Source organism: Callorhinchus milii, unplaced genomic scaffold (genome assembly GCF_018977255.1).
Source record: "Callorhinchus milii isolate IMCB2004 unplaced genomic scaffold, IMCB_Cmil_1.0 Scaffold4, whole genome shotgun sequence".
In the NCBI taxonomy this organism is placed as follows: domain Eukaryota; kingdom Metazoa; phylum Chordata; class Chondrichthyes; order Chimaeriformes; family Callorhinchidae; genus Callorhinchus; species Callorhinchus milii.
This window is the reverse complement of record NW_024704745.1, coordinates 5,486,590-5,502,799: the sequence shown is the minus strand read 5'-3', so window position 1 is coordinate 5,502,799 and position 16,210 is coordinate 5,486,590. Positions and strand designations below refer to the sequence as shown.

At 44.7% G+C, this 16,210-nt stretch overlaps 1 protein-coding gene across 1 annotated transcript; it reads right to left on the bottom strand.

Moving 5' to 3' along the window:
* Positions 1-520: 520 nt before the first annotated feature.
* sik1 (salt-inducible kinase 1) lies at positions 521-13,464 on the bottom strand. The gene is made up of 14 exons (XM_007908810.2): positions 13,139-13,464; positions 12,585-12,701; positions 9,030-9,093; positions 8,446-8,607; positions 7,530-7,654; positions 6,916-7,039; positions 6,272-6,489; positions 5,414-5,569; positions 4,834-4,956; positions 4,353-4,581; positions 3,190-3,474; positions 2,487-2,647; positions 2,275-2,378; positions 521-2,046 (listed from the first exon to the last, which is right to left on the bottom strand). Exons 1-14 carry the CDS (start codon positions 13,274-13,276, stop codon positions 1,656-1,658), a joined length of 2,397 nt encoding a protein of 798 aa, XP_007907001.1. The 5' UTR covers positions 13,277-13,464; the 3' UTR covers positions 521-1,655.
* Positions 13,465-16,210: the final 2,746 nt, after the last annotated feature.

The window sequence follows — 16,210 nt, the reverse complement described above, 5'->3', positions numbered from 1 at the left end:
ATGATTGTGACCAGAGAAATCTCTTCACCTAACCATGAACAATCTGCCAAATTATATTGCCTCTCTTTTTAAAATTATATTGAGAATAAATTAATAATGAGAATAAATCTTGCATTTGATATAACGCCTTAACACGTCGTTGAGATGTCTCAAAGCGCTTCACAGGATGTACTGTAAAGTGAATTGACTGTATTTTGTGGGCAAAATGCGGAAGCCAGTTGCGCACAAGTTTCCCCCAAAACAGTGGTAGATTGAGTGACCAAATTATTATTATTAACCACCAGAAAAGGACTCTCAAATCGACTAACTACCGGGTTTACTGTTAGGTAAACAGAGGCATGTGGAGTAAGGAAACTTGCTTAAGGTGTCACCGTGCCCGGGAATCAAACCAGGCAGGGTGAAACCTTAAGCAGGGCGGGAGCTCTAATCTCTATGCTACAGGACTAAACAAGCAAAACAAATTGAACAAGAGAAAAACAAAAAAACAACTGGGAATCAACCTCCTGCAGACATGGGAAGATTTTCAGAGCAGTTTGTACTTTACTGACAAGTTAAATAAAGTTCATTTTTTTTTAAAAAAAGTGTTCGGTTTCGCTTCACACAATTTACAATTGGAACAGATTATTGCACAGTCCTTAAAAGTTCATTCGTTCCTAATTTGGACCCAGATAACATTAAAAACACACAGCTTATGTCCTCTTTGTGTAGCATAAAAGCTACGACATCAAAAAAAGCTTCCTTCCTGGAGTTTTCATGTGAATATGCTTCACGATAAAGTCATTACGATCCTCGCTCCTGAAATGTCAATGTGCATCAAGGACGAATATTATTAGTAACTGTCTGTATTCCTTTGTTTGAAATGAGAAGCGTGCCCCTGGAAAGTAACAACCTCGATCGATGCAACGAGAAGTGCTGTGAAATGCTGGCATTCTGGCGAGAGGTGAATTGGAATACTTCAGCAGCGCTGCTTCCCCGTTTGAAAGCAGTGGAAACAGTTTGTGTTGAGCGTTATGTGTGCAGCTTGCTCACAGTCCCTCTCTCTTCATGTTTGCTCTGTAAAACTTTTGCTCCTTTGAACACGGGAATTTAATACTCGGCGCAGATTTGCGTTGTTTTCACAGTATCTCTTCTGCAGCGGTCAACCCTTGCTCGGCTGCACGTCGGGTTTGCAGACAAAAGTCAGATCAGTTTCAATAACACAGAAAACATTCTCTCCCACTCGCACACTCTTTCACACCCTCTCTATCTCTCTCTCTCAGGTTTGTAGATTCAACAGTTCTTGATCAATGCAAATCGGATTGTTTCGTTTTAAAGTGACCTGATGCAGTTCCAACAGCACTGTGGGCTGCAGCTTTGACAAAACACATATACACACACACACACACACACACACACTGGGAGACAGCCCTCCTTCTTTGGTCTTTTTTTTTTACACAACACACGGAAATTCACAGCAACAAGTGAAAAAGAGACATCTACACTGTTTTAAATCAGTCTAAAGTGCAAAAGTATTGTCGGTTCGTATTTCTTAAAGCGATTTTGCTGCAGCTGCTTATTGCAGGTGACTGCAGACTTAAGACTTGTTAATTTTTTCAAATACTAACAGGTCCTGGATTCTCAGTAAGTGTTCATGGAAGGAAGGACTTGGCGCCCAGTCAGTTCACCAGTACGATTTTGCCCAGCTGGACAGCCGTCAGGTCCTCCATTTCACAGTCTGCTGAGAGCAGCTTGAGGTTCTGTGACTCTAAGGAGAACTGCCTTTGCTGGAGGAGACCGGAGAAAGTCTGAGGTAACTGCGAGTCCAAAAGTTGGTCGTTGGGAGATAGGGGCGAGAGGCAGGCGCCCATGAAGCTGCTCAGCTGTGACTGGGCCCTACACGACAGCTCCAGCTGGTTTGCATGTGTGAGCTCCGCCAGGTGGAATGGGCTGGTCTGGTGGTGAGGAGCCATACTTTCAGCTGTGAGTGCTGACGTTTCCATTACCCTCGACCCCTCAAGGCAGGGCCCCAGTAGTTGCTGGCTCTGCTGGTGAGTTAGTTGTAGCATTCTACAAGATAAACACATTGACACCAATGTTACACACTATCCAACAGGAACACTGAACTACACCATTAACCAGGATGTTAACAGTCACCCCACCAGTCGCTACTCATTACTAAGGCGGGAGGAACGCATAGGAACATTATCTGGATGTACAGATTCCCCCCGCACCCCCATCTTGCGCGCACACGCACACTAGTGTATAATGAATGAATCGAGAGATCTGGAAGCTCACCTTTGCTGGTCTAACAGTTCCTCCAACAACGTCCTGGCTTCTCTCGAGGTTCCATTGAAAGCATTCATATTTGCCGCCCCAGTGCCAGGCAGTGCCCTCACATTCTGATTCAAACAAAACATGACACATTAGACACTGATGCCCATTTCCATTGAAATGTGGTTCTTTCAAAGAGCTTTTGGCAGGGAAGGAGATCAGATCACGGGCTGTACCTGCTGAGGGCTGCAGAGCTGAAGGTGACCCAGTCGATTCCGTGCTGCTCTCGAGTGGGACGACTGGCACACTTGACGGGCAAAGCCTTTGATTTTGTTCAGCCCAATGAATCCTTTGGCTCTGGGGCTTTTGCGCAGCTGATGTCGGAAAGCTTTCAGTCCTGAAAGAAAACACTGAGCTCAGTGTCACAGTCACAACAACAACAGATTACATTTACACAGCGCCTTTCACGTCGGGAGGACGTCCAAGGCGCTGGATGGTCAAGAGATCTGTAATGAGGTGGGGTTGGTCATTGGGTTCCTGAGTCATAATAATTCTTGCATGTGATATAGCCCCTTATCACGTCATTTGAGATGTCTCAAAGTGCTTCACAGGATATACTGTAAAGTGGATTGATTGTGTACTTTGTGGGTGACATGCAGAAGAAAATTGCGTACAGCAGTGTCCCACAAACAGACATGGATATAAGTTTTTGGGGGGAACAGGATTATTACTCCCGCAAAGCAATCTGCCAATGGACTAACAACCGGGTTCCTACTTACTGCTAGGTAAATAAGAGGCGTGTGGAGTAAGGAAACTTGTCTAAAGTTTTGGCCTGACTGGGAATCGAACCCGGGTCCTCTCGCTTGCGAGGTGAATGTTCTAACTACTACCTAACTATATCAGACAGCTTGTGAACGGGAGAATGTGCTAGGGACATACCTGAGGTTAGGGAGGTGTCCGAGGCTCTCCTGCCTTCCTGGAAGGTGACTGGAAGCTGAGCTCCGCCCATGCTGACGCTCTGGCCTTGTTCCTGCAGGATAGGAGTGGCCGACGCAGTGTACATGAAGGGCGGAGTCATGCGAGCTGCTGCTAGATTAGCCGCCAGCACTCCCTCAGTCTGATAGGTGGTGTGCGCAGAGAGCAGGCTGTCCCTGCAGCAGGAGGTCAGGCAGCTATCTGAACTGGCCCCGTCCTGTGGGTGGGCGGATGAGGTGACGACAATACCTGTGGAGTGGGGAGACGGAGGAGGTTTAAATATTAGAACGCTGCAGCACGTTAACAGGACATTCGGTCAAACTGGTTCCATGCTGGGGTTTACACTCGGTACGAGATCTCCCACAATCCCTTCGTAATCACCCACAAAATACAGTTAATTCACTTTACAGTATATCCTGTGAAGCGCTTTGAGATGCCTCAGTGACTCGATAAGGCGCTACATCAAATGCAAGGATTATTGTATGAGCATTCTACACCCAGTGTATAATTCTGCTAAAGGACCAACCCTTCTTAATCCCCTCCATTCTCTTTTTCCTCGCATGTGTACTAAGTTTCCGCTTAAATACAACAAATTACATTTACACAGCGCCTTTCACGTCAGCTGGACGTTCCAAGGCACTGGACAGTCAAGGATTTACACCCAAGCTGGAGGTTAGGATCATGAAGGATGGAAGGCAGGGAGGGTAGAAGTCTCAAAGCAGTTCATAGCATATATTGTATGTTAAAGTGAATTGACTGTGAATTATGTGGTGAAAAGTGGCAGCCAATTGCACGCAGCAGTGTCCCACACCCATTCATGGATTTTGAGAGGGATTCTTACCACCAATCAACTAAATACTGGATTCCAACTTAAATAGAGGCATGTGGATTGAGCAAACTTGCCTAAGGTTTCACCCTGCCAGGGAATGAAGCCTAGTTGCTCTTGCTTGCACTATGATGCAGGATTCACACACTCAGCAATTTAGTGTTGCTGTAGCAGTCAGTTTCCTTATTGGAGCTAAATTGTACTTGGCTCAAAATCAAGGCACCTCTACTCTCCGCACCTCTCCCTTTAAGCGCTGTGATTACAAGACTGTGATTGATTATAAGCCCGTTCAGAAACTCACATGGAGCCGTCTGGCTGTTGAAATGAGTGGAGACCTCAGCGACCGTGTGCCGTCGGCACGTGTTGGTCAGGACGTGTGAGGAATTCTGGCTTCGTCCCATCAACTCTTCCTCCAACTCGGGATCCATCCTCACCTCCTCGCTGATGGCTGTCTCCAGGAGGCTACAGGGAGACATCGACCGACCCTTCAGCAGAGCCTTGACTGAAGCATCCACTGGAGAGACGATTGGCTGTTTAATAAAAAATACTTGAAAATAAATACCAGTTTTGCATCAGTGGCCAAAAGGAAGACAATATCTACCGCAAAGGTCACACGTTTGGTCTGGTGGAAGGCTCACTTCATGGCTGTCTGTGGGATACTGCTATGCGCAACTGGCTGCCGGATTTCACCCACAAAATACATAGGCACTGCACTTTACAGTATATCCTGTGAGATGTGTGAGGCGCTGTATAAAATGCAAGGATTATTATAATTAGATTACCTGGAAGCAAGTGGTGTCACAATCCATCTCATTCTGGAGCACAGAATGCGGGAGGGAATGGGTTAGCACCCCAGGGGATGAGTAATGGTTCGTCACAAAATCCACAAGAGCTTCCTGAGGTACCTACAAAATAAAAAAAGTAAAACAATTAAAATAAAGACAATATGTTCCATGCCTGATCTAGAGATTTCAGATCCTCTTCCTCAATCCCCCCGCTTTGCCCCCTCCTTCCCTATCGTCAGGGTCACGCCTGAAAACTGTCCTCTTCATCCGTTCTTCCTGTAACCTCCCCCTCCCTCCGGCTCGGGCTGTTAAGCGCTCTGAATCTAAGTTGTTGTTGTTGTAGGGATCCAATTAATGTTTTGGTCAGTCAGGTATCTGAAGCATGTGATTAGTTATTTAGTCAATGAAATAATTCATTTGAATTAATTTTATTATTGGGTGAGGTTAAGAGAGGAATTCAAACAGGTACTGACTTGGCTGTTATGACATATCCAACTGTCAACTCAGTTAGTCACTTCTATTTTGGTTGCTACATGAATACCAATTAACATTGGGGTTATCCTATTTGAGAACTTACGTCTGCTTGGCTTTGCTCAGTCACGTTTCTTAGCTTCTGTAGCTGGGCTCCAGGAGTCGGGCAGCTTATTGCTTGGTTACTTCGGTGTTCTTGGACTCGTTCCAGCAAAAGGTAATAGATTGCGGCAAAATGGTTGTAACTGCTGTTTTGCAATGACTGGAAAAATAAAAATGGATTTTGTTGGAGCCACAGTAAAGAAGGAAGTGAGAATGACAATCACAATAATAATAATAATGCTTGCATTTGACATCCCGCCTTATCACATCGTTGAGAAGACTCAAAGTGCTTCACAGGAATTATTGTAACCTGCAGTGACTGTGTATTTTGTAGGCGAATGTGGCAGGCAATTTGCGCACTGCAATGTCCCCCAAACAAGTATAAAGTGAATGACCAATTTTATCTGGGGAATTGTTGTCCAGGACAGTGGGAGAGAAAGAAACTCGCTTCTTGAATAGTTTCACAGGGTTTTTAATGTCTACCTGGACATGCACAGTCAGGTGAAGGATGGCTCCTCTGACTTTGCAGAATATATTGTAAAGTGGATTTTTTGGGCGAAATGCAACAGCCAATGTGCACAGCCGTGTCCCACAAACAGACGTTGATTGAGCAACTAATTTTTTTTTAATAAAGGGATTATAACCCCTGGAAAATGATCCGCCGATCGATTAACAACCAGCTTCCTACTTACTGCCGGGTAAACAGTGGCATGTGGAGTAAGCAAACTTGCCTAACGTTTCGACCTGCGCAGGAATCGAACCCACGTCCTTTCGTTTGCAAGGCGAGTGTGCTAACCACTACACTATGGTACTCCACAACCTTGAATCAGCAGTCAACGTCAGACAACAAACTCTCATTTACCTCAATAGTCTTCTGTTTGTTGATGCCGAGACTCTGCATTATGCCGAGGACTTGCTCATTGTAGTCTCCAAGATTTGAGTTGTAGTCCTTGATGGAATAAGACAATGGTTCCTGGGGAGACATGGCTGATTGCATCCAGTGGTGCTGTTTGATTTGCGACATTGTTACGCGCTTCGTAGGGTCGACAACCAACATTCGGCGGATCAGGTTTTCACAAGCTGTTGGAAGAGGAGAGATTTTGGTGCCTTTAAAATACGAGGTTGAATCCAGTCCATAAACTTCCGTGTAATAAAGCCCATCCTAGTAACACCACTGCCTCGCTGCCCTTCAATCAGACAAACAACAACAAACAACTTGCATTTATATTACTCGCTTCACGCAGAGTAGCATCTTGGAACGCTTAACAGTTGCAGTGCCTGATGCTGAACTGGAGGGAGGGTGGGAGGTGACTGTAAGCGCAGTTGAAGAGGAAGGTCTTCAGGCGTGATCTAAAAGTGGGGAAGGAGGGGGCAAGGATTGAGGGAGAGAGCTCCAAAGTTTCTGGCGTAGGGGCTGAAAGAACGGCCGCCAATGGCGGAACGGAGGGGATGTGGGACGAGCAAACGTCAAGAATAAACACGTTCTGAAAAACGTCACAAACGTACCTTGAGATAAGTAGAATGGAATCCGAAAGCGTCCCTCTAACACCCTTTGTCTGAGAGCTGGTAATGTGGGACCATCGAACGGAAGCGATCCGCAAACCAGAACGTACAGCACTACCCCCAAACTCTGAAAAAACGACAAAAAGGTAAGTAAGAACGCTTTAATAAACAATATTATTGGTTAAATGATTGAGAAGGGACCCGATCAAATTTAAGATTCTAATGATAATAATCGTTGCATTTGATATAGCGTCTTATCATGTTGTTGAGACGTCTCAAATCGCTTCACAGGATTTACCTCAAGTAGATTGACTATTTTTTTAGGAAAAATTGACAGCCAATTGTGCAGAGGACTGTCCCACAAACAAATGTGGATTGAGTGACCTTTTTTTTAAAAAAGGGATTTTATCTTATTATTGTTTTTGGAGGGATTATTACTCCCGGAAAGCGATCTGCCAATCAACTAACAACCGGGTTCCTACTCACTGCGAGGTAAACAGAAGCATGTGGAGTAAGGAAACTTGCTTAAGGTTTCGCCCCGAATGGGAATATGTGTGGTTGGTGGTTTTGTGTGTGTGTGTGTGTGTGTGTGTGTGTGTGTGTGTGTGTGTTCTTACCCAGATGTCAAGATGAGGTCCTTCATACTCTTTCCCTTCAAAGACCTCGGGTGCGGCGTAGGGTGGGCTCCCGCACCAAGTAGACAGAGGTTCACCACTTTTGTAAAAATTCCCAAATCCAAAATCTGTAACGAAGATGCAAATGCGTCAGCTGGTGGTTCCAGGCCAGTTCCAACATGTTTCAGTGGCACTGCTCAGAGCTAGAGTTTCGACACAGCAGGTGTCAACCAGAAACTGAGTGACGTAGCCTCGGCTCACACCAGCAATAACTCAAACACTTACGTAGGGCGGTGCAATCCAAGAGCTACTGAACTACAGCCACAAAATGGACTAAATATTTTGTATTTGCCGACAAAATACACAGGCAATCCACTTTACAATATATTCTGTGAAGCGCTTTGCGACGTCTCAATAGCCTGAAAAAGTGCTGTATCAAACGCAAGGATTATTATTGTTTAGTATTATAATTTCCACACTGGGGGAAAAGTCAGCAGTGGGAACTTGTGCCTGTAACACACTGGTTAAAGGGTTCCCAGCGGAGTAAACTTGCCTCAGGCTGAGACTGATAGATTTTTTAAAAAAATAGAGGGATTGGGGTATACGGGGATAGGGCAGGTAATTAGAGTTAGGTCAGAAGATCAGCCATGATCTTATCGAACGGCAGGGCAGGTTCGAGGGGCCAAATGGCCTACTCCTGCTCCTAATTCTTATGTTCTTATGTTTCGCCCCAGCCGGGAATCAAACCTGGGTCCTCTTGCTTGCGAGGCGAGTGAGCTAACCACCACGCTAAGGGACTCCACACTATATTACCATATATTCTTTGGCAAACCCTCTGTGTTAGAATACAAGTCACCAATGTCTATCAGATCAACAGGGTGCGCTGAGCAGTGCGTTTGAGTATTAGCCTGTACAGTACCTGCAATTTTAATGTTCATATTAGCGTCCAGCAGCAGATTCTCAGTCTTCAGGTCCCGGTGCACAATGTGGTGGTTGTGACAATATTCCACAGCCGTCAGGATCTGACAGAATCTCCGTCGAGCCTCGGCTTCGCTCAACGGCCCATTTGCTGACAAGTAATCTGCATTGAAACAAGAGATAGAAAGGAAGTGTTACTAACCAAAGGTCTTAGTATCACTACTACTACTGATAATAATCCTTGCATTTCATATAGCGCCTCATCATGTCGTTGAGTCATCTCAAAGCTCTTCACTGAATATACTGTAAAGTTAATTGACTGTATTGTGGGCTAAACATGGCAACTGATTGGGCACAGCGCAAACAGTCGTGGAATATTTTTTTGAAGGGATTAATAATCCTGGAAAGTGATCTGCCAATCAACTAACAACTGGGTTCCGATTTACTGCTAGGTAAACTGCCAGAGATGTGTGAAGCAAGAAAACTACTACTTCGCTGCCGGACTCCATTAAATCTCCAATAAAAAAAAATCCTGTCGTATTTGGTTTCAGGTTCAAGGTTTGATAAAAAAAAACAAAATCTCACCGAACATTTCTCCATTCTGGGCATATTCCGTCACCATGTACAACATGTCTTTTGTTTCCATTACCTGGAAAGAGAAAGTTACATTTAATCATCCAGTTTTCCACGCTTATTTCTTACAGGTAAATTTTCAGACATACTGTATGTTGCAGTGTAAACTTTCTTGTAAACTATTCTAGTTTTGCAATTTGGACACAGTATAGGAGACCGGGGCCTGAATCCAGTGCAGGCTGGCACAAATAAAATCTCTCCATTTCTGCTCTGAGATCTTGACCTGAAAGACGTTTATCCCAAAGATTTAACCCACCTTTCAGTGAGTGTCAATGGAGAGCACAATCGTGCCCTTTCTTTAGCACAAACTGACAGGGCACTTTCGGCTGACGTGGGAATCGCAAACTTCACCTACAACATAACATAGTCACTACCCTTCATAGTAAAACCTGAGGGATGCTTTGAGACATCTGCTCGACCCCCTCAAAATCCCTATCCTTATCAAATGTAAGGATTATTATAAATATCACATTGCTCCAATGGGAGCTGTCTTCTGGGGATTGGGTTTAAGATAACAATACAGCAATAATCCTTCCATTTGATATAGCGCCTTATCACGTCTTCAAGATAAACTGTAAAGTGAATGGAGTGTATATTGTGTGGGCAAAACACAACAGGCAATTGCGCACAGCGCTGTTCCACTAACAGTTGTGATTGAATGACTAAATTATTATTATTATTTATTTGAAAGGATTATTACCCCCAGAAAGGCGATCTGCTATTTGACTAAAAAACGGGTTCCTACTTACTGCTAGGTAAACAGAGGCGTGTGGAGTAAAGAAACTTGCCTAACGTTTCACCCTGCGCTGGAATCAAAGCTACGTCCTCTCACTTGCGAGCACTCATTATCACATCGTCAAAACATCTCAAAGAGGATTTTACTGGAAGACTGTATTTGTAGGCCAATGCGGCGGCCAATTTTGCAACAGTCAATTTTCACCAAACAGCCATGAAGTGAATGAATTTTATCTGGAGGAATGGTTGACAGGGAGAAACTCCCCTTCAAGATTGGGAGATAGTGAAAGCTTTATTCTTTGTATTGCTGCCCTTGGAGCACAAGTGAGAAAATGTTGTATTCAGTACAAATGGCTTCCTTCACATCTGTAATCTTAAAATCCCTGTGGTTTTACCAGTAAAACATTGAAAGCACTTTCAGGTGTGAAAACGCTTAGGGGTGGGGGTGAGAGAGGGAGCCGGAGAGAATACTAAATAATTATTGATAACACTGTGTTCTGCGACTATTCGAGACGGTTAATTACATAGGAGAGAGGCACGTTTCTCCATCGCTGCTGTAAGTCACCTGATGAAATGCGCAATGGACAACAATGCGAAATAACAAGTTGCAAGCCTGCGTCAGCATGCTGCCCGAAACACGTCAGTGAGATGTGTAGCTACCAAGAAGTGCGAGGAGAGCAGAGCGGTTCCAGGAAATGATATGCTCCAGCAGCAAACGAACGGAGCGTGCTGTGCTGCACAGTTCTGGGAACTCAGCCAATTGCTATCGGGCATCATCAGTTCCCAGCTCACATGAAGGATTGGGGAGTAATAAAAAAAGAGTTTCAATGATCCCCTTTGGCTTTGTGACAAATTAGGTCAGGCCTGGCATGAAAACAATTCATGGGGAAAGGTCACAGACAGCATTGCCAGCATGTCATAAGGACTCGATCAATGGCAGCTGCCTTTCAAAAAAAACCTGAGTTTTGTGAGGCTCGTTTAACTGATCTGTGAAAAATGGAGTCCGTGCGCCCACTTATAATTGACCCCCACACACGCATACACTTTAACCTCTCTAAATCTGTCATCCCTAATAAGTTTGTTCATCTTAAGAAACAACCTGCTTACTACGCCTTCAATTCCAACAAACAATCCCCAGATCCTGAAATATCTAAATCAGAAATTCTTTAATGTTTTAGACATTGAGAGTATTTGTGCAAACTGAGAACTGTGGTTGGATGGATTCATAAAGGTATCTTATTTAAAAATGTTTTCAGCTCAATTTCCAAGAGAATGGATAACGTAGGTGAACTGCCAAAGCAAGTGAATTCACCAAGTAATTATTATCGTGGCTTAATCTACCTTTGAGATCAACTTCAATGGGCAATTTTGAGAAACAAAACACAGTGAAAGTCCTTATCTCGATTACGTAAACAGATCCTATTTATTGCCACTAAATACTATTTTCATCCTCTGCATCATATCTATTTAACCATCTATAATAATTTATTGCAATCTTGCTTGTGCTACCTCGCTTGTCCCAGTCACAGTAACCACAACCTCATAACAAAAGACAGTTTTCAACTGAATCGTTAATAACCTTAACAATTTGAGCAAACCATTTCACACAGGATATATACAGCTGGGAGATTAAGGGAGTGCTTAAATGATATGTTGCACAGATTACACAGAATAGTATCACGTTAACCCATCATGTGAACATTTAAAAGGTAAGCAGGTGTGATGTATTATTAAAATAACATGCATTATTAAGCGAACTAGGCTTTGAATCTAACCTTGGCTTTATAATAATAATAATCCTTATTATTACTACTATAATATACACTGAATCTATAATGATACCCATAATAATTTGATACAGCATCTTATAACGTCGTCGAAACATCTCAAAGCGCTTCACGGGATATACTGTAAAGTGGACTGACTGTATTTTATGAGCAAAACATGGTAGCCAATCTAACCCAGACATTATATACCAAATCTAACCCTGACCTTATGCACTAACTACATCATAATTGAAAGTTGTATTCTCTTTAGGGTATTTATTCGTTACTCCAGCTTTCTAAAAAAAAATTGGTAACAGGAAAATTAAAGAATACACAAACCTTTGTATTTTAGAATGCTATTGCTTGGTAAATGGAGAAAATAATAAAATAATCCTTGCATTTTGATATAGCGCCTTATCACGTCTTTGAGACATCTCAAAGTGCTTCACAGAGTAAGTATATTGTGGGCAAAACCGTTTTTTTTCTTTAAAAAGTTAACCAAAAATCCAATATTTAAGGACGTGAAGGATTCCCGTCGTGTGTTTGAACAGGGAAAACATTAATCGGGTTCATTTATAACCTCTGCCAATTGAAATACCAAGAAAGGTTTGTAAAGCTAGATTCTGATTCTAGATACACCGATATACTGTAAGCAAAACATCAAGCCATGGTCACTGTGTGAAGTGGCTCACATTCCCACTCTTCTTCAGACAGTCTGTTCAAGAGCTTTATCCGATTTACAAAAAAGCCTCTCACAACCCCAAATAAATGGCCAATAAATGAAACGTCCCTCATTCACGTATCACACGCTGTCTTTGCCTAAAATGACTCCAGACTAATTCTACTCCGCTTTCTTCCCTCTGCTTTTAAAAAGAAGTCTTAAAACAAAAAGCTTTGTTGCTTTTTTTGGCATCGAAATTCTGTTGGTTTCAACAGAAAGCTCAGTTCGGTCGCCTGCTCTCACGCCGCACATAAAGGATACTTTGCGTAAGTTTAAGCAAGTTACCTGGTAGAGTTTGATGATGTGTGGATGATTCAAAAGCTTCATGATTTGCACTTCTCTATAAATCTTCTCAAGGTTAGACGAATCCAATCTGGTTTTGTCAATTATTTTTATTGCAACCTGTGTGTGGGTGGGGGGAGAAAAAGCAAGTGTCATTTTAAGAAATGTTTAATACCTGTGACCTTTTGAAAGACAATAACCAGATCACAATTCAGGTGAACTTGTGCGTGTTTAACTGAATTAATCCAAATCCCAAGTTCCCAGAACAGCAGCTAAGCACTTTCACGGGACAACCATAATAATAATCCTCGGATTTGATATAGTGCCTTATCACATCGTTGAAATGCCTCAAAGTGCTTCACACTGTGAACCACCCTGTCGGAACCTGCGTTAGAAATGTATAAAATTTCAAAAACCTTGGAAGTCGCTTAATCTGATCCAAAACCTCCACCACCCCCCCCCCACCCGCCACCTCTCCACCACCCGCCCACCGCCACCATTTCCATCTCTCCCGAAAAATGACCCGAAACCAAAAGCCCTTTCGTCCGTGCACTCACTTGCGTTTTGGTCACTCGATGCCTCGCCAGCTTCACCACCGCGAAGTTGCCTTTCCCCAGCGTCTTCTCGATGTCGTAAAAGCCCACCCGCAGGGCGCGGGGCGGACTGCACGGCCTCTCGCACACGGTCATGACCATGGCTCATCCACGGGATTGAATTGGGGGTTGGGGGTTGGGGGGAAAAGTAGCTCCCACTCACGCTGCGCTGCTCCGCTACCGGGAGAGGAGGAGGAGTGTGGGGGGGGGAGCTCAGCACCAGCAAATCCCTGGGAACCGTGTGGCTCAGGACAATGAGCAAAAGGGAAGGTCCTCCTGATGCGAAAGGCGCTATAGAGATGTGTATCAATACATACACATATACACACACATATACATATATACATATATATATATATATATGTAACTGCTGGTTGTTGTTGCTGTGCTTCCTGCTGCCCCAGAAGTGTCCGGGCAGTGAGAATGGGAAGGCCTGGGAACCGCAATACTAGAGGCCGAGGCTGCGAACGCGGATAGGCCCGGTCTTTGGCTCCCTCTGTGCGTGTGTGTGTGTGTCTCTCTCTCTCTGAGCCCTGGAGCCCGGCCAGAGCAGTGCAGCCTCTGTGTGTGTGTGTGTGAGTGTCTCACTCACTCTGTGCCCGGGCAGCGGCTCACACTCTCACACACACACACACACACAGGGAAAGCCCACCGGGCCATTGACGTGTCTCTGACGTCGCCCTGGCGCAGGACCGCGGTCGCCGAGGCAACGCGTGACGTCCCGTCTCCGTGGAGACGCGGGGCTTTGACGTCAGTCGACAGCGCCCGCGGAGAGCTGCCAATCGCGCTACGCGCTGGCCGGGACCACGTGATTCAGGTGGCTCCGGGGGGAGGGAAGGAGGGAAGGAGGGGAGGGGCAGTCACTTGACCCAGAGCGCAGCGCGGCCCGATTGGGGGCGGGGTTTCACGCCCGATTGGGCGGGGTTTCACGCCCGATTGGGCGGGTTTGCGTGTTGCACGTCTGTTGACCAAAAAATGAAAGCTTTGGCTAATTACAAACTTAAACCGTGCAAAACTTTTTCCCCAATATTGGTCTGTGGAAAGGCGGGCAGTGTCAAAACTGATCAGTGAATCAACCGGGGGGGGAAAAAAACACTTGCTGCCTTCATTAAGCACCAATCCGTGGAGTCCTGTAGCTCAGTGGTTAGAGCACTCGCTTTGCAAGTGAGAGACCTGAGTTCAATTCCAGGCAGAGGGCGAAACCTTGGGCAAGTTTCCTTACTCCACACAGAGCCTAATAATAATCCCTCCAAAACCCAAAACAATAATAAATTGGTCATTTTCAATCTACGACTGTTTGTGGGACATTGCTGTGCGCAATTGGCTGCCGCGTTCGCCCACAAATATACAGTCAATTCACTTTACAGTGTGTGTTCTGTGAAGCGCTTTGGGACGTCCTCCCGACGTGAAAAGCGCTATATCAAATGCAAGGATTATTATTATTATTATTATAATCTGCCTTGTGTCCCCCATCTGTCTGGCCCGCCTCACATCCCCTGCCACAATAACAGTAATCCTTACATTTGACATAGCGCCTTATCACGTCGTTTAGACGTCTCAAAGCGCTTCGACAGAATATACCGTGAAGTGGATTGACTGTATTTTGTTGTTAACGTCAGCTAATTGAACACAGCAGTATCCCCACAAAAACTGTCGAGGATTGAGCGACCACATTTTTTTTTGAGGGATTACTATCCCCGGAAAAGCCATCCGCTTAAATCGACTGACAATCGGGTTCCTACTTACTGCTGGGTAAACAGAGGCGTGTGGAGTAAGGAAACTTATTTGAAGTTTTGACCTGCCCAGGAATAGAAACTTGCAAGGCGAGAGCTCTAACTAATACGCTGTAGGACTCCACTTCTAATAATAATAATAATAATCCTTGCATTTGATATAGCGCTTTTCACGTCGGGAGGACGTCCCAAAGCGCTTCACAGAACACACTGTAAAGTGAATTGACTGTATATTTGTGGGTGAACGCGGCAGCCAATTGCGCACAGCAATGTCCCACAAACAGTCGTAGATTGAAAATGACCGATTTATTATTGTTTTGTTTTGGAGGGATTATTATTAGGCTCTGTGTGGAGTAAGGAAACTTGCCCAAGGTTTCGCCCTCTGCCTGGAATTGAACTCAGGTCTCTCGCTTGCAAAGCGAGTGCTCTAACCACTGAGCTACAGGACTCCACTTCTGCACTGCACTCACCATCTTGAACACTGGGTCACCCAGCAGGACCACGAGGATGGATGCCCCCAAGTGCAAAATTATGATTCAACACACCCTCTGGGGTCCCCAAGGGTTGGCTCTTTTCAATCTATGCCGAATACATTCCGATTTAGGTGGGCGGGAGGCGTCCCTTCAGGGAGAGAGTGCGCATTCCATTCCAACAATCTCTCTCTGGGATTTCCATGTGTAGGTGGGACGCATTAAATTCTCGTTTTGGTTTGGACACTCTTAAGCACGCACGGTGGTGGGTTTCTGTACGTGTCAGACATGTGATGCCCCCCAAAAAATCACTCTAACAGTCAGCTCCAGATCCACAATGCACCAGACTCGCTCTGCACCAGCCTAACTCCGCAACAGTGAAGGTCTGCACCTGCAGCAGTCAAGATCAGCAGCTGCACACTGCGCCAGTCAGCATTTGCATCATCTGGAAACTCCATCAGTCATGTTTACCCCATTATTTTAACACCAGTCAAGGTCTGCACTCGTCCCTGTCAGCACAAGTCAAGCATCTCTGATTGTCTGATTTTACGAATTATGTATGAGCTTAATCAGCAAAATAATTTGAAATTAAAGCTGTTTCCGGAGTTTAATTCATAAACAATGAGCTATTCATGCAGCTACAGGCTGTCTGTATTCACTATAAATGTTGACAGCAACAGCATCACTCTATGTATTGAAATGTCTGTAAGACATGGGAGAGGAGGGAAGGTAAGCAGGTTTCCTTGAAGCTGAGCTGACTCCAAGATGACATGCTTGGCAATGGAATATCACAATTAAGTAATTCCTGTGAAGGTCTCTACAGTCTTGTCCTG

Bases quoted from the DNA above. Each gene is read 5' to 3' on its own strand.
- sik1 (XM_007908810.2), bottom strand. From the start codon at position 13,276: ATGGTCATGACCGTGTGCGAGAGGCCGTGCAGTCCGCCCCGCGCCCTG. The intron at 12,702-13,138 runs GTGAGTGCACGG...ACCCACACACAG, and splicing joins ATCGAGTGACCAAAACGCAA to GTTGCAATAAAAATAATTGA. The intron at 2,047-2,274 runs GTGAGCTTCCAG...TTTATCTTGTAG, and splicing joins GAACTGTTAGACCAGCAAAG to AATGCTACAACTAACTCACC.